Raw genomic sequence first — 19,774 nt, 5'->3', positions numbered from 1 at the left:
GCCGCACTACTACCGGTAGCCGCCGCACTACTACCGGTAGCCGCCGCACTACTACCGGTAGCCGCCGCACTACTACCGGTAGCCGCCGCACTACTACCGGTAGCCGCCGCACTACTAAGGTATGTTCGACTAAGATCGGACACCGGGTAAGATCGTATGATTCAAATTTCTGCCTGTTGCGGGGCTTTTTTTCAATGCTGGCAAGGTGATGCAATGCGCTGTTTTGTCCCGGGCATTGCATCACCTTGCCAGCATTAAAAAAAAAGCCCCGCAACAGGCAGAAATTTGAATCATACGATCTTACCCGGTGTCCGATCTTAGTCGAACATACCTTACCGGTAGCCGCCGCACTACTACCGGTAGCCGCCGCACTACTACCGGTAGCCGCCGCACTACTACCGGTAGCCGCCGCACTACTACCGGTAGCCGCCGCACTACTACCGGTAGCCGCCGCACTACTACCGGTAGCCGCCGCACTACTACCGGTAGCCGCCGCACTACTACCGGTAGCCGCCGCACTACTACCGGTAGCCGCCGCACTACTACCGGTAGCCGCCGCACTACTACCGGTAGCCGCCGCACTACTACCGGTAGCCGCCGCACTACTACCGGTAGCCGCCGCACTACTACCGGTAGCCGCCGCACTACTACCGGTAGCCGCCGCACTACTACCGGTAGCCGCCGCACTACTACCGGTAGCCGCAAGCACCAGGGAACAGCTCCGTCTCACATAGTGTGCGGTCTCAGTCTCCGTTCGGCGGGGCGTTAACCTTTTGGACGCCAATGACCGATATATCCGCACCGTAGGTTCAACGCCAAAAACCAATTCACAACCAATAACACTCATGAATATTTCTCCCTTAGATGTACATCTCAATTTCTTAGTTTTTAAGTCTAAATTTAAGGTTTATCTGTAAAAATGTGTTACACTATCTGTTAACTCTGCAACTTCATGTGATGTTGAATAAAACTTTTCTATGTCTATGTCAATTAATCGGTCACAGACAACAGAGCAACATATACCTACATGCATATGCATAAAGTTCAATTTCAGTTATGACACTTCGGTGACAATGGCGTCAGCGTGACAGTTTGTGTTTGACACGGCGTCGAAAAGGTTAAGCTTCAGAGTACTTGTACAGTGTGCCCTGAGATCACAAGCATAAGTTTACCCTTTGAACGCAACGCCATACTAGGTCCAGAAGATTCACTCTTTAGCAAAACGCGTCTATTACGACAGATATGACCGCTAGATGGCGCAAGGCCGAGCAGGCGTCCGTTCCGTAGCGTTACGCGGCACCTACTATGGCTAGATTGATGTCTGGCGTTTAATGGGTTAACATGGGGGTCTACTCAGTTTGTATACTCAGAAAGGGAAAAAAGACACTGTTACCCGGGTGAGCGAATTTTATGAGAGTTGTGAAAAATGTAGTGGACTTGAGACTGGAGTGATATGCGGCTTTGACGAGTTATATGATTACTTAGACATTATAATGTACTTTTGAACGTCCAGTGCATAATAATAATTTTCTTGTGTATCAATAATTGTTCCAATCGTTACTCAAAACTTTCAGAATTTGTTCTAAGAAAATAATAAATTATGAAACCCTTTCATACGACATGAAACAACAAATTAGGTATATAAGAAATTGGAATATAATATTAAATAAAATTATACACCACATTGATTGAATATTATTTATTAATGTAACACTAGTCAATATTAATTATATTTACAAGTCTCATTCACACCTCCCAATATCTTGATACCAATTTTAACAAATGCATTAAAATCTGCAAAAAATATCTTTCTTTGTATACCATACTCGCTCTCCCCATACTGAAACAAGTATGGGCTCAAGAGAAATAACATAAATACTAGAATTATTTTGTAAGAATTCACGAAGAAATTTCGATTTGAAAAATAAATTCATTGTTAAATGCTTTACGATTACTGCTTAATTGAGCCTGCATAAATCGGAGCGGCCAAGGTGGTCAAATATATCTGAACATGCACTTTAACGTCTTAACAATAAAGGCTTTGTTCAGATATTCGTGAACACCTTGCCGCTCCGTTAAAATGGACCCCAGACATTTTTATAACCCTAAATGCGCCACGCATGCAGAAAATAACTTAATTTTAGTTTATCGTTCGTCGCGATTACCTCTACTTTAGAATTGACAGATGGTTTAAGATTTACACCTACCTGAAAATCGCATACATTAACAGAAAATACTGGTTTTAAAAGAAAAACCGATAAAATCGTCTCATTTCAGTTTATAAACAAGTTTCTATAAACCTCTCAACTTTGTTTAATACATGGGTGAATCAACTTTTTCTTGTCACTCGTTGCCATGGTTACGTTCTCCTGGGTCACTCTTTAAAACCTGATTTTTAGGCATTTAAATTCACCAAAAACGCTTTTTTGTGATACTTATAAACCCTTTCCATCGAGAGTCGTCTACCAAGCGTGTCAGAAGAAGGTGGTGTACAATGTCTTCTAACAAACTATGCTACTATTGTCTCTTGGCTGACCGGACAGAATAACAACAAGAAATAGTTGATCCACCCACATAAGGCGCGCTTAATATAGCTGGATTCTAGGCAACATATTTTGTACAGTTACTATCAGATATATCGGGGCCAAGGTGTTGACAATAGAAGCGTGTTCAGATATTTATGAGCGCCTTGACCGCTCCGATATATCTCATGGACCATCCAACACAAATTACTGCAATACCTGGTAGCCAGGATCTCCAGAATTGTGTTATATGCATAATTATTAGATCGCGGTTTGACTTCTGATCCTTGTAGCGGAGTGCCTAGGCTTCTAGAAACCCAATGTTGCCAGGCTGGTTCGGGTTACTATTTAACGAGGAAGTATTCTAGCCTCAATCGTTTATCATCAGCTGATGAGGTTATATAGAAATGTTTAGCAAAAACAAAGAATGATTGCATTTTAGAATCCGATTATATTCTCGCAAATCGGATTAACTTGTCATATCCCATGGCTCATATATGAGCCGCAACACTTATGGGTGACGTCACACGTGGAAATTGACAAGTTAAAACTTAAAAGGCACTTGGCATTTCGGGCCATAGCGACTGGCAGAATTTGTCAGTCTCAGAAAGTGACAGATTTTTTCCTGTGACTATAAAAGCCGCAACCATACAGCTGTAAGTAATTTTAACACATTCAGTGCCGGAAACCCGACTATCGGGTATTTTATGATTTCGTTCCCAGGCCGGACGACCCGATAGTCGGGATCGTGGTACTACAGCTTTATATGACGAAATTTTTGTGGCCTGGCGCGGATGTCTTGTTTGGCTGTTTGGCAATGAATGTGTTATTCATATATAAATAGCTAAAGTTAATGAAACATGTTCTTTTCCACTTTAGCACTCTTATCTTCCTTCACAGTAGCAACTAGTGATTTAAATTATCATGTTATTGTAGAATAGGTACGTCTCTAAGAACGCAAAAACACAAGTAACCATACTAGGGGCCCGTTTCTCAAAAGCTTGTAACTTGTAATACAAGTGGAAGTCCCTTTCTAACAAAAGCTGTCAAAACGTGACATACGCTTGTATTACAAGTTACAAGCTTTTGAGAAACCGGCCCCTGTGCCCTGTTTATCAAAAGCTTGTAACTTGTAATACAAGCGTATGTCACTTTTTGACAGCTTTTGTTAGAAAGGGACTTCCACTTGTATTACAAGTTACAAGCTTTGATAAACAGGGCACTGGTCTTACGTTTTTGTTTTCCGAAGCTCCTACCTAAAATACAAATAGATTTCTTGAGAATTTAGATCAACTAATGCTACTGCTATTCACACTCTTTTCTATAACTGCGTCTAGATCTGGCGAAAACGGCGCGAACGCGCGTTTGCGTCTGACAGCGAAAGGCGCGCCGACTGCCCGTACAGTCAGCAGCAGAAGTTGCTAAGCGGGCGAGGTGTTCAAAACTACCTTGACGCGCTCTAATTCTCTTAACAATAAAGTCGCGTCAAGATCATTTTGAACACCTCGCCCGCTTAGCAAATATTGCTGCTGACTACATTACCAACTCATTTGCTTCGGGTAAAGTAAGCGCTAAGCACGAATAATTTCGTCGCACGCGCGTAATAATTATATTGCCGTCCAGCTCATCATTCCGGCCAATCAGTGCCAGTGCAAGCTCACTAATACAGTTAGAAAAAAAAAGATTCCGACGAATTGAGAACCACCTTTTTATGAAGTCGGTTAAAAAGTCGGGTAATCTATCGCGCGGGCCAGATAGTTTCGCGGCCGCGGCGCGGTCTTAACCTTTTGAACGCCACAGACGGCATATGACGTCAACGCAAAATCGTGACAACGACGCCAAAGACTGCATTTGACGTCGATCGTTTTTTGATGAAAATCTACTGAAAAACACCCCACTTTTAGGTTGGCATTATTTATTCACAAAACTAAATTTTACCCCCGTGGCGTCAGTGGCACGACAAATGGATATGCCGTTTGGTGTTCAAAAGGTTAAACTCGATACATTTTATACAATCAACGGATAATCGGTTGGTTAGATGTATACGGCGAGCGATTAGCAAATAGCTTAGCGGCTTCGCCAGACCCAAACGCACTATACCACATAATTACAACCATTCCAGTGAACATTCTGAACAGTCTGAATTGTGTGTTGCCACTCGTTTAGTCTTAGTTTAGATGTAGATTAGTTTTAAGTCAGGTACCCACTGAAAATCAGCGTCATGGCTTGCCGTGGCATTATGCTGAGTGGGGATCCTGTTTAGCATCTAAGTTGTTTGTGTTACTTGTATTGTGTGTTACTTGTACCTGATGCTAAATAAATGTATTTCTTCTCCTTCATTCCTACTACAACTTGTTCATAGATCATGACTGCTTCGTCGTGGGGGTCTCCAGGTCTACTAGTGTGGCCTCGGGGGGAGGCGCGGGTTCAGCGGGGAAGGGAGGGATGACGTTAGAGGCCTGCGCTTTGCGTAAGGCCTCCATGTTTACTTTGGTCGAGAGGTTCTTCTGTCGCGTCTGTTCGGACGTTTTGGATAGGCGCTCGCTTAGAGCTTTGAGCGCGATTTGTCTGGAAGAGAAAAATATATTTAATTTAGTCACGCAGTTATCTAAAGGCTTCGTCACACAGGCGCGTTTTCCGGGCGGCGCGTGAGCGGGACGCGAGCGTTTTATATGTAAACGCGGCGCGCCCCGATCACGCGCCGCCCGGAAAACGCGCCTGTGTGACGAAGCCTTAAATATACACGGTGTTTTTATTTAATTCCGTTAGCTTCGGGAAATCTTTGGGAAACTAAATGGCATAATAGTAATAAAAAAATTGTTATTTAAAAAAATGCTGCATTTAAATAGCGTAGTAATAACACATACATAATAATAACTCAACCAAACAAGCGAAAACTATGACTTATCACTGTCATTTCGAACATCGATAGTCCGAGTTAGTACATACTTCTGTACCGTACTAGTACTACCAAGATAGTAATCAATATGTAAAATTGTAAACAGACTCTAAGGCTGTAAAGGTCTTATCAGATAAAGTTAAATTATTGATTATCTTAACCAGCATACACCATACTGTAAACCAGTCATAAAAAAAATACGATGAAAAGATATGACCTAGACCACAAACAATAACAAGTCAAGGGCGCCGCTTATTTCTAAGTGCTATTGATTAGATGCATATAAAATTGTCATTACAGCTCAACCTGGTTTGAAGAAGCATTTAGTCTAGTATTACTAATGTTGCCAAGGTCATATGTGTAAGGTATGTCGAGTAAATGTAGCAATTCATGATACTTTTGTCAGGGGGGTGTCATTCCGCAGTTTAGGTACATTTGGCCGGCGCGCCCATCGGTCAGGCGTATGGCAGTGGGCTGCCGCTCGGCGCGCACGATAGCCGTGTCACGTGGCGCTCGCGCAAAATTGAAAATACACAATGGCTTCGAAACTTACTACCGTGAGAATCAGACATACTATCTCCGGATAAAAAATGTATGTTTACATAATCAACGTTTGTAATTCCTACATATTTATCTTAAAAATAATAAATCAGTGGGTATAGGTATAAAAACTTGTCAAGTGATAACCCCGTGCCGACACTCACAGCTCGGTCATAAAACTGCGGCGCGCAAAGGAGATTCACGGTTCGTGCGCGGTTATAAGTTTCAATTTTGCTTGCAGGCGGCGATATAGGTGTAATAGGGATGTTGACATGAATCGCGAATATATAACATGTTTTGTTTTTACCATAGCAGGGAATATTAGAACGCGGAAAATCATATTTTGCAAGTGTAAATATGCGTAATAAATTAATTAAAAATAATCAAAAGTATTTAAAATAATGCCCAGTATCACGTGACTGCAAACGCCAATCGGAGCGCGTGACGTAATCACAGTGGAATCACCAAAGACAAGTTATAAAACCTGCCTAAGTGTCTACAGATTATCGTACCGAAACGCGATCTTGGTGCGGTGCGGCGCACGAATCGATAGTGTAAGGTGGTGCGTTAAGGACGCAGCTATAAGTTAGAGCGAGAAAGAAGGTCGCTGTCCGATGCGGCAGTGTGTTAAGGCTTTAAAAAAAATTGTCAGTTGCCATATAAAGAACTAAAAAAAATGACTGACAGCAGTTTGTTTAAAACGCCGTTACGTCATCAAGGTCACGTGACAGTTTGGAGCATTCAGGCGCGAAATTTAAACACGAAACTTATTATACATGTTTTTTTATTCATAATTAATGAATATATTTTTTTAATATTTTTTTCTGTAATTATTACGTGTCTATCTACAAAATAAAACCAGTTCCAAAAAATTGTCAACATCCCTATTTTATACCTAAATCTGACTGTTGTGAAGGAGTGAATTTTCTGTACGGTAGTACTATTAGTTATTCTGTGCTTTTGTGTCTTACCGTCTCCTCTCCATGTCCTGGGGCTCCACGCCCGGCATGGAGATGGTGACGCCGCGAGGACTCATGGCCAGGTGCACCCGGCGCTGGCTGGGCGAGCAGAGCCCCATGCGCACCAGGCAGCGGTGCGGCGGGCCCAGGACACCCCGCACTATAGGCTGTAGGACTGTTGGGAAGAAGCTGAAACAAATTTTTGTGAATTAATTTTGTGTGGTGTATCTACAAGATAGGTAAAGTCAGCAGCAGAAATTGCTGAGCGGGCGAGGTGTTCAAAATTATCTTATTATCTTAAGAGCGCTTCTCTTACAATTTTGAACGCCTCACCGGCTTAGCAACTATTGCTGCTGACTGTATAAGTATGTTTTTAACTGAATTAAGGTAAAAACTCAGACATGCTACATGAAATATTGAATTCATTCATTCATTATACAGGCATTGGCCTGTGAAAAGAAAATGGGAGAGCCAAATCCCTTAGGTTAAAAACTTTGGAGACCTCTGGGTTTAAAGTGACATTATTTAATGGTCTTCATTAGCAATTATCCTTCACCAAGTGGTGATTTCCGAGAGTAAATGCAAACAAAAAAGGAATTTCCTAATAGGACCACACTGGACCCTCTCGAAGAAAGACAGACAGAGAAAATCCAATAAAAATTTTTTGATAACATCCTCCTTTAAACTTTTGAATTCTATTCGAAAAAGCAAAAATTACTCATAATAATATTTTTTTTTAAATACGCTAAAACTAGAAAAATCATACTGCAGTGATATAAGAGATACTGAACATAATACTTAATCCATTATAACTTATATTTGCAACACCTTCATGTCTGTTTCTGAAAATTTAAGAAAACAAAGAAACAAGTTTGTAAACAAATAAACTATGTATGATATTCAATATTCACCAGTGCTTTGTTATACTACAGTTTACACTAACTGTTAAATAAACAGTTACTCACTCCACTGACATGAGCAAATAACTGTTTTTACTGTTTGTTATAGCAGATAGATGTTAAGATTTTTGCAAAAGGTTTGGCTGTATGATAATAAATGAGGTTTTATACTTAAATTTTGGAACTGTATAGGGTTGTATTGTGGTACATAATGTATAAATATAGTTGTTTTTACACATTTAATCTTTTTATAACCATTTCTATAAAAAAAAGTCTGTTTTGGAGTTTGTAAGGTTGTCAAATCTTGCATCATTCAATACTCTGAGCAAGGCTCGGAACCGGTTTTTTCTTCATACAAAAAATACCGGTATTATTTCGTTCTTTTTCGTTCTTCATTTTTAATTCGTTAATTCATTTTTAATGGGACAATCTAATAATACGAAGGTGTTACCTAAATACATGATTCATGCCTACGTAAAGAGCATAAAATAATTAAAAATACTGGGCTATTCGGGGTTTTACAAAAAAACCGGTTCCGAGCCCTGACTCTGAGCCACTTGTCATTGGTTAAAGTTTTTCCTCATCAAGCACTTGTAGGTAAATACCTACTTGTAGGCAAATGAAATCATTTGTTATAATGAATAATTTATATGCTAATTCGTGGTTAGATATTGGTGTTGATGCGTTTTAATTTTATGTTTAAAAAAATATATACATTGATTGTTTAGTATAGTATAACACACTATACTTTGTAGAACACATTCAAATACAAATATTAAATTGTTTTTGAAAACCGCCTTAATCCATTTAATAAAATATAAAAAGCACCTTATGTGCTATAATATAGGGAATGACAGCATTTTCTTTATATTAATTTCAGATATGATACCAAACCTTCCATGAAATTTAAAATCATAAGTGTAATTGTGTACACAATTTGATACACATACTTCAATATCTCAGTTTACAATTACCACCTTATCAGTAACATTGTTGTTACATTACACAGCATTAAATTAATTTACTGAATACAAATGAAACTCACTTGTCAAAGCTGAAATTATCGGCCATATCCCCTCGGGTCCCGCTGCTATGTCTCTGCCAGAATCGCAGGTACATCCATGACAGAATGGTACCACTGCCCCACATGCATGGATAGGTGCCCTCCAGGGCTCCGATAGCCCATAGGATTATAGCCGCTATGAGCAGTAGAAGTGGTAGAGATCTATTTGTAAGTTTGCCTGGAATAGATGACAATGATGTTTTAGAAATAGATATTTCACTCATTTTACTCTATATTTCATTACATTCTTATAGTTTTGATTTAGTTTTACTCTGATTTATTATAAAAGTAATCACTTTAAATGCGTCTACAATAAATGATATACTATTACAAACTACATATAGGAAACAAAACATAGTATGCTATACCTAAGGGTGTCTTTACAAGCAGATGATCAGGTAATATCTGCTTTACTGCCACACACACCGCGGCCAGGTACCCCGCCAGGCCGTGCACATGTATGTCAAACAGATACGATGTCTGGCCTGTGCACGCAAATATCACCAAGTAGTAAAAGGTCGTCAGAAATGCCACGCCAAAGTTCGTCAGAAAAAAGAACTTCATCATTTCCATTTGGCCCCATAGCGGCTCTATTAACTTCCCACACAATCCCACAGTTACTATGTCGATAACTACTTCCCATAAGTGTATCTCGAGAAACCAGAACGTAAAAGTAGACCACAATTGAAACGAAGGAGGCAACAAATATCCTGGTGTTACACTTAGAACGTTCACCACATCTTCAGAGAACGATAACACATATCCTATTACTACGACAACGCAAATAAACTTCACTGAAGGCGATGTGTTTCCTAGTAATGCTGAAAATTGTTGTCGAAAATATGGTAAATTACGGCTAAATACTCTAAGCGCAGCCATTTTTGTGACGGTTGATTGGGAAAAATAGACATTAGAAATCTGTCAATTGTTTTTCGTTCAGAAACACATCGTTTATTTTTATTGGAGTTAACCCTTTGATGGTTGTGGGTTCCATAGCAGAACGGAACCCTCGGCTTTTGAAAATTATATTTACGTAATTCTTTAGTTTAAAATGTATCCTTGTCAGAAATTTCAGATAACGAATTTAAATACTTGTATTTATACAAATTTTAAAATATTATCTAATTAAAAATGTATTGTGAGTCCTAAAAGCCTATACATACTACCGCACCGCACCAAGGTCGTGATGCGGTGCGATAGTGTGTGAAGACTTTAAAAACCAAAGATAAAATTTAATGTTGCCTCAAATCATCCTCAAATAGTCTGATATGAAAATGTCAATTGATGTCAACAGTGTCATTGACAATGTCAACGACCTTGTTATGATAGTGAAATAATGAAATTATAATTATTTATAATATTATATTAAACGAATTTGAGTTACCATACGGCAAACTACAAATTGCTTCTACTCATTGAGAAGTTGTAAATGGGTAAATGTTATTCCTCCGGTACATCGGCAGCGCTTTGTTGGTATGATTGCGGTATACTCTAGTAAATTATCAATGTAATTTGATATGATAAGTACATTCGTTAATAAACTGATAATTTAAGTTGCGGGCAGCCAGCGTGTGGGGTAACGGGATGACGGGTGCGAAACAATGCAGCAGTGGCCGGGTGAGCTACCTCACGCAGTCTAACGCAGCGGCGCTGGACCAAGACTTATTCAATGAGTACAAATTCAGCGTTGACCAGTTGATGGAGCTGGCTGGATTAAGCGTGGCGACAGCGGTGGCAAAAGTCTATCCGCCTCAAACGTAAACCTTGTCTTTTTGTCCTTTCTTATAAAGTCTACTATTTTATTTTGTATTTACTATAACAAATACAAGTTTATTTCACTTTGAGAATAAGAAACTCCTACTTATTTATTTATTATTCAGGAACAAATGTAAAAATCAGTGTATTTTATTTTCAGTCATCAATCTGCCCTTATAATCTGTGGCCCAGGTAACAACGGAGGTGATGGCTTGGTGGCAGCCCGCCACATGGCTCTGTTTGGATACTCAGTTGCAGTCCACTACCCTAAACGCACACCCAAGCCCCTCTATGAGAACTTACTAGAACAGTGCAAGCAGTTTAATGTGCAAATTGTTGATGATTTACCACCAGTAACCGAGTTAAAACAAAGTTACAAAGTACTCGTAGATGCACTGTTTGGGTTTAGTTTTAAACCGCCAGTCAGAGAGCAGTTGAAACCTGCATTGGATGCTTTGATTAATGCAGGACTACCAGTTTGCAGGTATTTTGCATTTTTGTTAATATTTTAAAACTATTGTTGTGAATATTTTCATTACTTTTCTAATATGTGATTTGGTTTTACAGTGTGGATATTCCCAGTGGTTGGGATGTCGAAACTGGACCAGGCAATGAACCAGCATTGAAACCATCTCTTCTGATCTCTTTATCAGCTCCTAAGCTTTGTGCAAAACCAGAATTTCTGCAGGATGCCAAACATTATCTTGGGGGCAGATTTCTGCCACCAGGAATTGTTTCTAAATATAATTTGACATTGCCACCTTATCCAGCTCAGGAACAAGTGGTTCAGTTGTCTTGTTAAAATTTCAATCATGTAGAAATAGGCTGTTAAATTAGGTTAAGTTTTTGGTGTAATTTTAAAGAGAAATAAAATGTTATTCCTTCTCAATTCTTGTGTTTCATCTTTCTTCATTTAAATGTATTTTTTGCTACGGACACATTACAGTTAACATAAGCGCGCCGCAACATATCTCGTGCTAAGCCTGTGAAATAATTTTAAATAAAAAAAGTCGAGCCCATTTCTATTAAATCAGAATAGAATAGAATCATTTATTGCATATCACAAACCAGTTATAAAGGTGGTACTTATTATTGGGTTAGTTTAAGTGACGCCGTGTAAGGACACAGCAACATATCACTTATACCTATACTACAATTAACTTAAAAACTACTAGCTTAACAATTACAAATATTTACAATTTTCATTAAGTAGGTACATAATAGTACATATTATGAGATCATTTTAATCATATTTTTCGTTAGTCTTTCACACTATAAAAGCACTTATTAATAAGGAATATTTTTAACTTGTTTTGGGATTTTTTGGGATAATTTTAAATCAGTGCACAATCGAATTTCAAATTTAGTCTCTCTTGATCTACAGACAGGTTTGCCAACATTACTGTTACTAACTATACCTTTGAAAAAAAAAACTAGAACTATTCGAGTCACATTTTAAAACTCTGAAGCTAGACCACGCGCCAATGGCTACATGATTGACGTTTTAACTGTCACTTTCAATTCGCGCCATTTTTTCCCTCCACCGGCTGTCATGTCATGTCACAAAGCTCGTGAGGTCAGCACCCAGCGTCATTTATTTTCTTGTCGCATTTCCGCAAATTTTCTGTAAAACGTGAGTATTCTTGTGCAATAGTATCCTAAAGATATAAGTTACATATGTACATATGCTATGGTGCATTTGAGACAGTGAACTAACTTTGCAAAATCCGTTACTTGCGTTGTTCGCTATGTGCCATGTTTTCTTTGTACCGACGCTTGTAGTTGAACCACTAGTTTTAAACTTACGCGATTAACTTAAAGAAATGCTACATTCGAAAGTATAGTGTAAATGAAATGTGTTATTTCATTACTAGGTAACAATGTTCGAGGCACGTTTACTCAAAAGCTCGATCCTCAAGAAGGTGCTGGAAGCCATCAAAGATCTGCTAACACAAGCCACGTTTGACTGCGATGACAATGGCATTCAGTTGCAGGTAAATTCCTTTGTTTATGGATTAACCTAACCTACACAAATACTTATGAACTAATTCTTTCACGACCTGAATGAGACTATTGATTATCTCTTTGATAATGTTTTCCAAGATCCCAATATCTATATAACCACATTTGATCTTAAAGTCTTACAGTTAAAATACTGCACCTAAAGAATTTACATCAGGGGTTGCAAACCATGGCCATCAACTTTCACATTAACCCCTTTATATGATGATTTTACAGTCAGCATAAAATAGATATGATGGATAGAATGGCTAAATATATCAGAACCATTCTTTATTTCTAATGGTAACAAAGGTGGATTACAATATATCTGGCCGTCTATCTGTTTGATGCGTACACCACATTTGGCTTTTGAAAAGTAACAGCTGGTTTAGATGTGATTATAAATTTCTTCTTCGCATTCTATTAGGCCATGGACAACTCCCATGTGTCTCTGGTGTCCCTCACTCTCCGAGCCGATGGCTTCGACAAATACAGATGCGACAGAAACATTTCCATGGGCATGAATCTGGGAAGGTAAGTTTATAAAAAAATTGTTCTTTCTTAATCCTTCCACTGGCATACATCATTTTAGAGCTCTTCGAATTATAACTAACTATTAATTAACTTTCAAATAGATGAATATAATGTCAGTAGAGCCAGGGTCACCAATTAGTTTCTTTGGGGGTCCAGTTTTTAAAATAATCTGTTTCTACTCGAGTTTATTAAATAAGTAAAAAAAAAATATTGGTTGCTGCTGTCTGCCATTTGGTGACCCCTGCAGTAGAGTTCATTCATTCATTCATTTATTTATTGATAAAATGGTACAATACATTTTACATGTCAATGATTACATTATATATACAATTATATTACATTTTAATCCATTCATTTTATTTTTGTCATTAATATTATTAACAAATTATTGTTATTATTAATAGATAATAATATTTATCAACACACGATAGGTTATCAATTTAAAAATTAGTTTGTATGGCAAGTATGTACTTTGGTTGGTTATCAGTGTTATCACTTGAGGTACTTATTATTTATTAGTTTTCAGCCAGCAACCCCATCAACGAATTCGTCAATATTATAACAGGCTAGGTTTGTTAGCAACGTTTTGAGTTTGTTAGCAAACAATCTGTCACTCTGTACTTCCGATATTTCCAGTGGGAGTGAATTGTATAATTTGGCTCCTATGACGCCGAGGGACTTCCTAGATTTGGCAAGTCTACGTTGTGGAATTAACAATAGATTACGCCTACGAGTGCTCCTGCTGTGTGCATGGGTCATGTCGTAGCTGAGTAAGTTAGCTCGAACATACTTACATGCAGTTAAGATGTAGACTCCTGGCAGCGTAAGTATTTTGGACTCCTTGAACAGGTCTTTCGCGGGGTGGTCGTAAGGTTTGCGAGTTAGTATTCTTATGGCTCGCTTCTGCATTTTGAATGCTCTGTCGCGGTCGGCTGCTGTGCCCCATAGATCTACCGCTTGAGTTAATAAGGAATGAAAATACCCATAATAGGCCTTTTTTAAGTTTTCGAATGATAGGGTTTTGGCCAGTCTAGAGAGTGCGAAGCACGCTGATGCCAACCTATCACACAGCGACTGAATGTGGGGGGACCACGTGAGTCCGGAGTCAATGGTGCAGCCTAGGTATTGAACCTGGTCTACTTGCGGAACGTTGATCCCGTCAAGTGATATACTTAAAATATTTTTGTTTGCTTTTAATTTAAAGTGCATAACGTTCGTTTTATCTATGTTTAGTTGCATGCCGTTAACAGAGAACCACTTTGACAAAAGGTACATTGCGTTATTTATTTTATGTTGTAAGGTTTCACAGTTATCGGCGTCTACCAATACACACGTGTCATCAGCAAAAGTTATGAACTCAAGGTCGGGACAAGCTGTAGGGATGTCGTTTATTAAAATTAAAAATAAGTTATTCCCCATAGATGATCCCTGGGGGACAGCTCGGTTGCCGATTTGTTCTAGTTCCGATACCGTATCTAGGACATATGTACACTGCCTTCTATTTTTTAGAAATGAAGCTATTGTTTTGAAGAACCCTCCTTCGACTCCGTATTCAGCCAATTTTTTTAAAAGAAGCGTATGGTCTACCATTTCGAAGGCACGCGACAAGTCGCAGAATATCGCTGCGACCTGTCGCCCACCCTCGAGGTGCGACAACACCCGCGTCACGAGGTCACGACAAGCGTCCGCTGTCGACCTGCCCGGCTGGTAAGCGTACTGCCGACTATTCAGTAGGTTATTTGCCACTAGATATCCCATAAGTCTATAACTAATTAAGTTTTCAAATAATTTGGAAATAACGGGAATTAGGGATATCGGACGATAGCATTTCTCTAAGTTCGTTTCACCTTTTCCCTTGTAAACTGGTAGAACTTTAATTAATTTTAAAACATCTGGATATACCCCGTTTAAGATACACTGGTTAAATAACATTAGGAGAATTGATACAACTACAGGTGGCAAATAATCTAATAAACGAGTCGACATATCGTTTATGTCTTTTGATTCTTTTCTTTTTATTATTTTTATAGTTTTTATAATTTCTGTGAGAGTAAAAGGTTCGAATTGAAGGGTGGGCCTGTCTATTGGCAAGTATTTAGATAGATAAACGAGAGCGGAACGATTGCACGGGTGTTTATCACTAACGTTAGTACTTACGTAATACCGGTTCAGCCGGGATGCCGCGTCAGCGGCGCGCGCCTTATCGCAGTTACCAGCTGATTGTGATACAAATATGTTTATTGCACTGTTTTTGTTACTGACATTTTTGCAGGTCTCGGAAGCAATTACTCGCCAAACACTTCGGCTCATATTTATATTTGGTTGGGATATTTGACTATTTATATAGTCGCTACGTTGACTTTTTAACATAGCCCAGTAATCTACTTCCAAATTTTGCACACAGAGAAGTAGCTCGGCGTCAGTGGGGTGTTTAATGAGTTTCAACTTTTGTTTGCGTATGTTATCACGTAGTTGTCGGATAGCGGCGCCGACCCAAACATCTACCGGTTTTTTTAATAAAAGTTTCTTAACAGGAAAACAAATGTCAAAATAGTGTTTCATAACATTCATAACTAGCCCTACTTTGTCACCCGGGCATATACATTTAGATAATATACTATTCCAGTCATACATGTTCAGGTTAGTCGTGAAGCTAGCTATGGTGTTCTTAGTAAACGTTCGCCTCGGTACATGTTTGTTTAATAGGTTGTTTTTGTGAATAACAACGGTTACATTAGTACATAAGTGATCGGAGAGGTTGAGCTCATCGCAAGAGATCTTTAGTATGTCAGATTTAGGTATATTTGAAAATGCATGGTCAATACATGTACTCGTGGAATTAGTTATTCTCGTAGGAATATTTATTAATTGCTTAAATCCAAATTGTTTTAGAGTGTTGTTAAGATTATTGCATATATTACAATTAGCCAGTAGATTGATATTTATGTCTCCGACTATTAATACCTGATAATTTTGTATGACTTCGAGGCTAAGAGTGATAAGTCTTGTGTTTTAGATATTCTTAATCTACATAATTTGAACCAGTTTCAAAGAAGAAAAAGAATGGCAGCATCAAATACTAAAAAGAATTAAATAAATATTATAATTTATTTTTCCACAGCATGTCCAAGATCCTCAAATGTGCAGGTGACAAAGACACAGTGACCATGAAGGCTCAAGACAATGCAGACACAGTTACATTCGTCTTTGAGAGCCCCAACCAGGAAAAAGTCTCGGATTATGAAATGAAACTTATGAATTTGGACCTAGAACATTTAGGTAAGTTGTGTGAAGATAATAGATATTATTTGACATTTTTAATTTAAAATGTGTGCCCTCTTGTTTTCACTTTATTAGAGTTAAGATTTTCATTTGATGATGCACACTCGTATTTGTTTCAAATTGCGCGCCTAATTAACGTAACTCTTGCACGACTCACAAAGCGCGTAAAATTATTTTTTTAATTAATTATACTAGTTATATTTTTATTTAAACAGCTGGGGCCCGTTTCTCAAAAGCTTGTAACTTGTAGTACAAATGGATATCACTTTCTGACAGCTTTGGTTAGAAAGGGACTTCCACTTGTATTAAAAGTTACATGCTTTTGAGAAACGGGCCTCTGGTATCAAAATGTATTCTTTTCCTAGAATTAAACGTAAATATAATATTAAATACCAATTAGGCAATTCCACCTAAATTACCGACTTCCCAATTAATAATTTCCGATTTTAATAAAATATAAAATAATCCAGGTATTCCCGAGACTGAGTACAGCTGCACAATCCGCCTGCCGAGTGGGGAGTTCGCGCGGATCTGCCGGGACCTGTCCCAGTTCGGAGAGTCCATGGTCATATCTTGCACCAAGGAGGGTAAGAGTTTCTATATTTAACTAATATTAACAGGTTGCGACCACGGTGGGCCCTTTTTAAAAGCCTAAGTCTGTCTAAAAATATGGTAGTAGGAGAGAGACTTTTTGTTATATATATTAAAAATCAGTCTCCACTCTCGCCCGGAGAGCACATATGAAGGCAAATATTTATTGTAAGCAGTATCTTAAACAAAACACCATTTGAGTACTGTGATTTTATATGTAATGCAAAGTTTTAAGTTAATATTATTCTAACTATTATAAGATATATTTTTTGTTAATTTACATACATACTATGAGAATAATAGGAAACAAAACAGGTAATTATCTAATTCTTAATACAGAGAAAAATCTGTTCCTGACATAAAGGTTCTTTATGTCCAATTCTTGTCTCCTTATCTACTATATTAAATTCCATCCCATTTGCTCTTAAATTCTGAAAATTCATAATCATGCTATTTACAATCCACACCTTTGTCCAGTCAGCAGCAGAAGTTGCTAAGCGGGCGAGGTTATCAAAATGATCTTGACGCGACTTTATTATTCGCGCGGCATGTCAAGGTAATTTTAAACACCTCGCCCGCTTAGCAACTTCTGCTTCTGACTGTACCTCCATTTTTATTTAGCACGTTCCCTGTGTACCTAGGTATCATATGTACCCTAAAATGCTACACATGATGCATGCACAGGGAACGTGTTAAATTTTTCCAACCTCCTCAGGCGTGAAGTTCTCATCGACGGGCGACATCGGCTCAGCCAACATCAAGCTGGCGCAGACCGCGTCCATCGACAAGGAGGAGGAGGCCGTAGTTATCGAGATGGACGAGCCTGTCACGCTCACGTTCGCCTGCCAGTACCTCAACTACTTCACCAAGGCCACGTCGCTGAGCACCCAGGTATTTGCCTCTTGGACAATCAGGTCTGAATAAGTGTCCGTGAGCTTGGGTTCATCAACCTGGCGCAGACGGAGTGGACTCGGGAGGAGGCGGTCGTCATCGAGATGGACGAGCCCGTCACGCTCACGTACGCCTGCAAGTTCCTCAACTACTTCACGAAAGCCACGTCGCTGAGCACCCAGGTAATTCATAATTCATTTATTGCGTTTATAATCATGTGTTACATAAGGTCTTACAAAGGGCATTTTACAGCTAGCGTTCACATGAACCCCGTTAGGGTACATAACAATGTACTTAACTAAAACTTAATACTAAAGTAAATTAGTGAAAAATAATTAAAAATTTAACAATTAATAAAAATATTTTTCATTTTAACTAGTTTACAAAGTAATAGGTTAAATTTAACGTCGACAATAAAATAAATTAGTTCAATTTATGTATAAGTATATAATTATAGTAGGTATTTGCCTCTTGGACAATCAGGTCTGAATAAAGTGTCCGTGAGCTTGGGTTCATCAACCTGGCGCAGACGGAGTGGACATTGAGGAGGAACGCGAGCGTCACGCTCACGTTCGCCTGCCAGTACCTCAACTACTTCACCAAGGCCACGTCGCTGAGCACCCAAGTATTTACCTCTTGGACAATCAGTCTGAATAACAATGTCCGTGAGCTTGGGTTCATCAACCTGGCGCAGACGGAGTGGACTCAGGAGGAAGCTGTGTCATCGAGATGGACGAGCCCGTCACGCTCACGTACGCCTGCCAGTTCCTCAACTACTTCACGAAAGCCACGACGCTGAGCACCCAGGTATTTACCTCTTGGACAATCAGGTCTGAATAACAGTGTCCGTGAGCTTGGGTTCATCAACCTGACATGGAGGAGACATTCGCCTGCCACCTGGATGTCCTGGATACTTCACTAAGGCCACGTCGCTGAGCCCCCAGGTAAATATTGCCTAGGACAGACTGATGTGTATCTATTCCACTATAAACTGGACGCAGTGGACGCAAATGGTCACGGTCTGTTTGTGGCATAATAGACTTCCACTAGCCCGGGGTTAACCGGTTAAACCTGGAGTTACCATGGTTACCAGTACAATTTGACACTAGGTTAGCGGTTTAACCGCTTAATCCTGGGTTAGTAGGATGGTGCAAGTGGGCCTTACCTCTTTCCTCCTTAACTTACCATAAGCGCGCTCAGTTTTATTGTCTTTCACGCGCTCAAGTTTATAAAATGTTTACATAACGGCCAAAGATCCAGGTCCTATCTACACCAAACTGTTGGTCTACGTTGTTAGTGAGCACCTCTGGCTGCGTTCTGCCTTTCGCAGTCGCCTTTAAAGTAACTTATCTTATGAGACCGCGTCTGAGCATGTAACTATTCTTATTCAATAATTTACAGTACTCAATTTTATCCACAGGTCCAGCTGTCCATGTCTGCTGACGTCCCGTTGGTAGTGGAATACCGTATCCAGGACATCGGCCACATCCGCTACTATCTCGCGCCCAAGATCGAGGAGGAAGACAGCTAGACTGATCGCCATTAAGTATAATGCTAGTTTTAAACCACACTAATAATTTAGGTTTTATACAGCATCGGTTACTGTTATCATGTCTTTGTGATTGTCAATTTCGAGAATAAATTTAGTTAATTACATAGTCTGGCTATGGGATTTTGCAAATAGTTGACTATAAACCCATTTCATTTAGTTAATTTTCCAGATTTGTTAACCATACTGCTATCATTAGTGAGCGGGACTCGCGCAAGTATTGTCACGACTGATATAAATTATGCTATTTTTGTACTATGTTGCACAATATACGTAATTCCATAAACCA

At 39.1% G+C, this 19,774-nt stretch overlaps 3 protein-coding genes across 3 annotated transcripts; 2 read left to right on the top strand and 1 right to left on the bottom strand.

Annotated features, from left to right (window-relative positions):
• Positions 1 to 4,865: 4,865 nt before the first annotated feature.
• LOC134650012 (transmembrane protein 115) lies at positions 4,866 to 9,798 on the bottom strand. The gene is made up of 4 exons (XM_063504828.1): positions 9,251 to 9,798; positions 8,865 to 9,060; positions 6,933 to 7,109; positions 4,866 to 5,090 (listed from the first exon to the last, which is right to left on the bottom strand). Exons 1-4 carry the CDS (start codon positions 9,759 to 9,761, stop codon positions 4,886 to 4,888), a joined length of 1,089 nt encoding a protein of 362 aa, XP_063360898.1. The 5' UTR covers positions 9,762 to 9,798; the 3' UTR covers positions 4,866 to 4,885.
• Positions 9,799 to 10,255: 457 nt separating this feature from the next.
• LOC134650011 (NAD(P)H-hydrate epimerase) lies at positions 10,256 to 11,511 on the top strand. Its single transcript, XM_063504827.1, has 4 exons — positions 10,256 to 10,355; positions 10,437 to 10,639; positions 10,798 to 11,121; positions 11,205 to 11,511. The coding sequence occupies exons 1-4, from the start codon at positions 10,320 to 10,322 to the stop codon at positions 11,437 to 11,439; spliced, it is 798 nt and encodes a 265-aa protein (XP_063360897.1). The 5' UTR covers positions 10,256 to 10,319; the 3' UTR covers positions 11,440 to 11,511.
• Positions 11,512 to 12,195: 684 nt separating this feature from the next.
• On the top strand, positions 12,196 to 19,617 carry LOC134650010 (proliferating cell nuclear antigen). The gene is made up of 7 exons (XM_063504824.1): positions 12,196 to 12,270; positions 12,512 to 12,631; positions 13,066 to 13,172; positions 16,294 to 16,451; positions 16,925 to 17,041; positions 17,761 to 17,936; positions 19,357 to 19,617. The coding sequence occupies exons 2-7, from the start codon at positions 12,518 to 12,520 to the stop codon at positions 19,465 to 19,467; spliced, it is 783 nt and encodes a 260-aa protein (XP_063360894.1). The 5' UTR covers positions 12,196 to 12,270; positions 12,512 to 12,517; the 3' UTR covers positions 19,468 to 19,617.
• The last annotated feature ends 157 nt before the right edge of the window (positions 19,618 to 19,774 follow it).

Source organism: Cydia amplana, chromosome 8, assembly GCF_948474715.1.
Source record: "Cydia amplana chromosome 8, ilCydAmpl1.1, whole genome shotgun sequence".
Classification (NCBI taxonomy): Eukaryota; Metazoa; Arthropoda; class Insecta; order Lepidoptera; family Tortricidae; genus Cydia; species Cydia amplana.
Note: the sequence above shows the minus strand (reverse complement) of the source record. Positions and strands in the feature narration are given on the sequence as shown.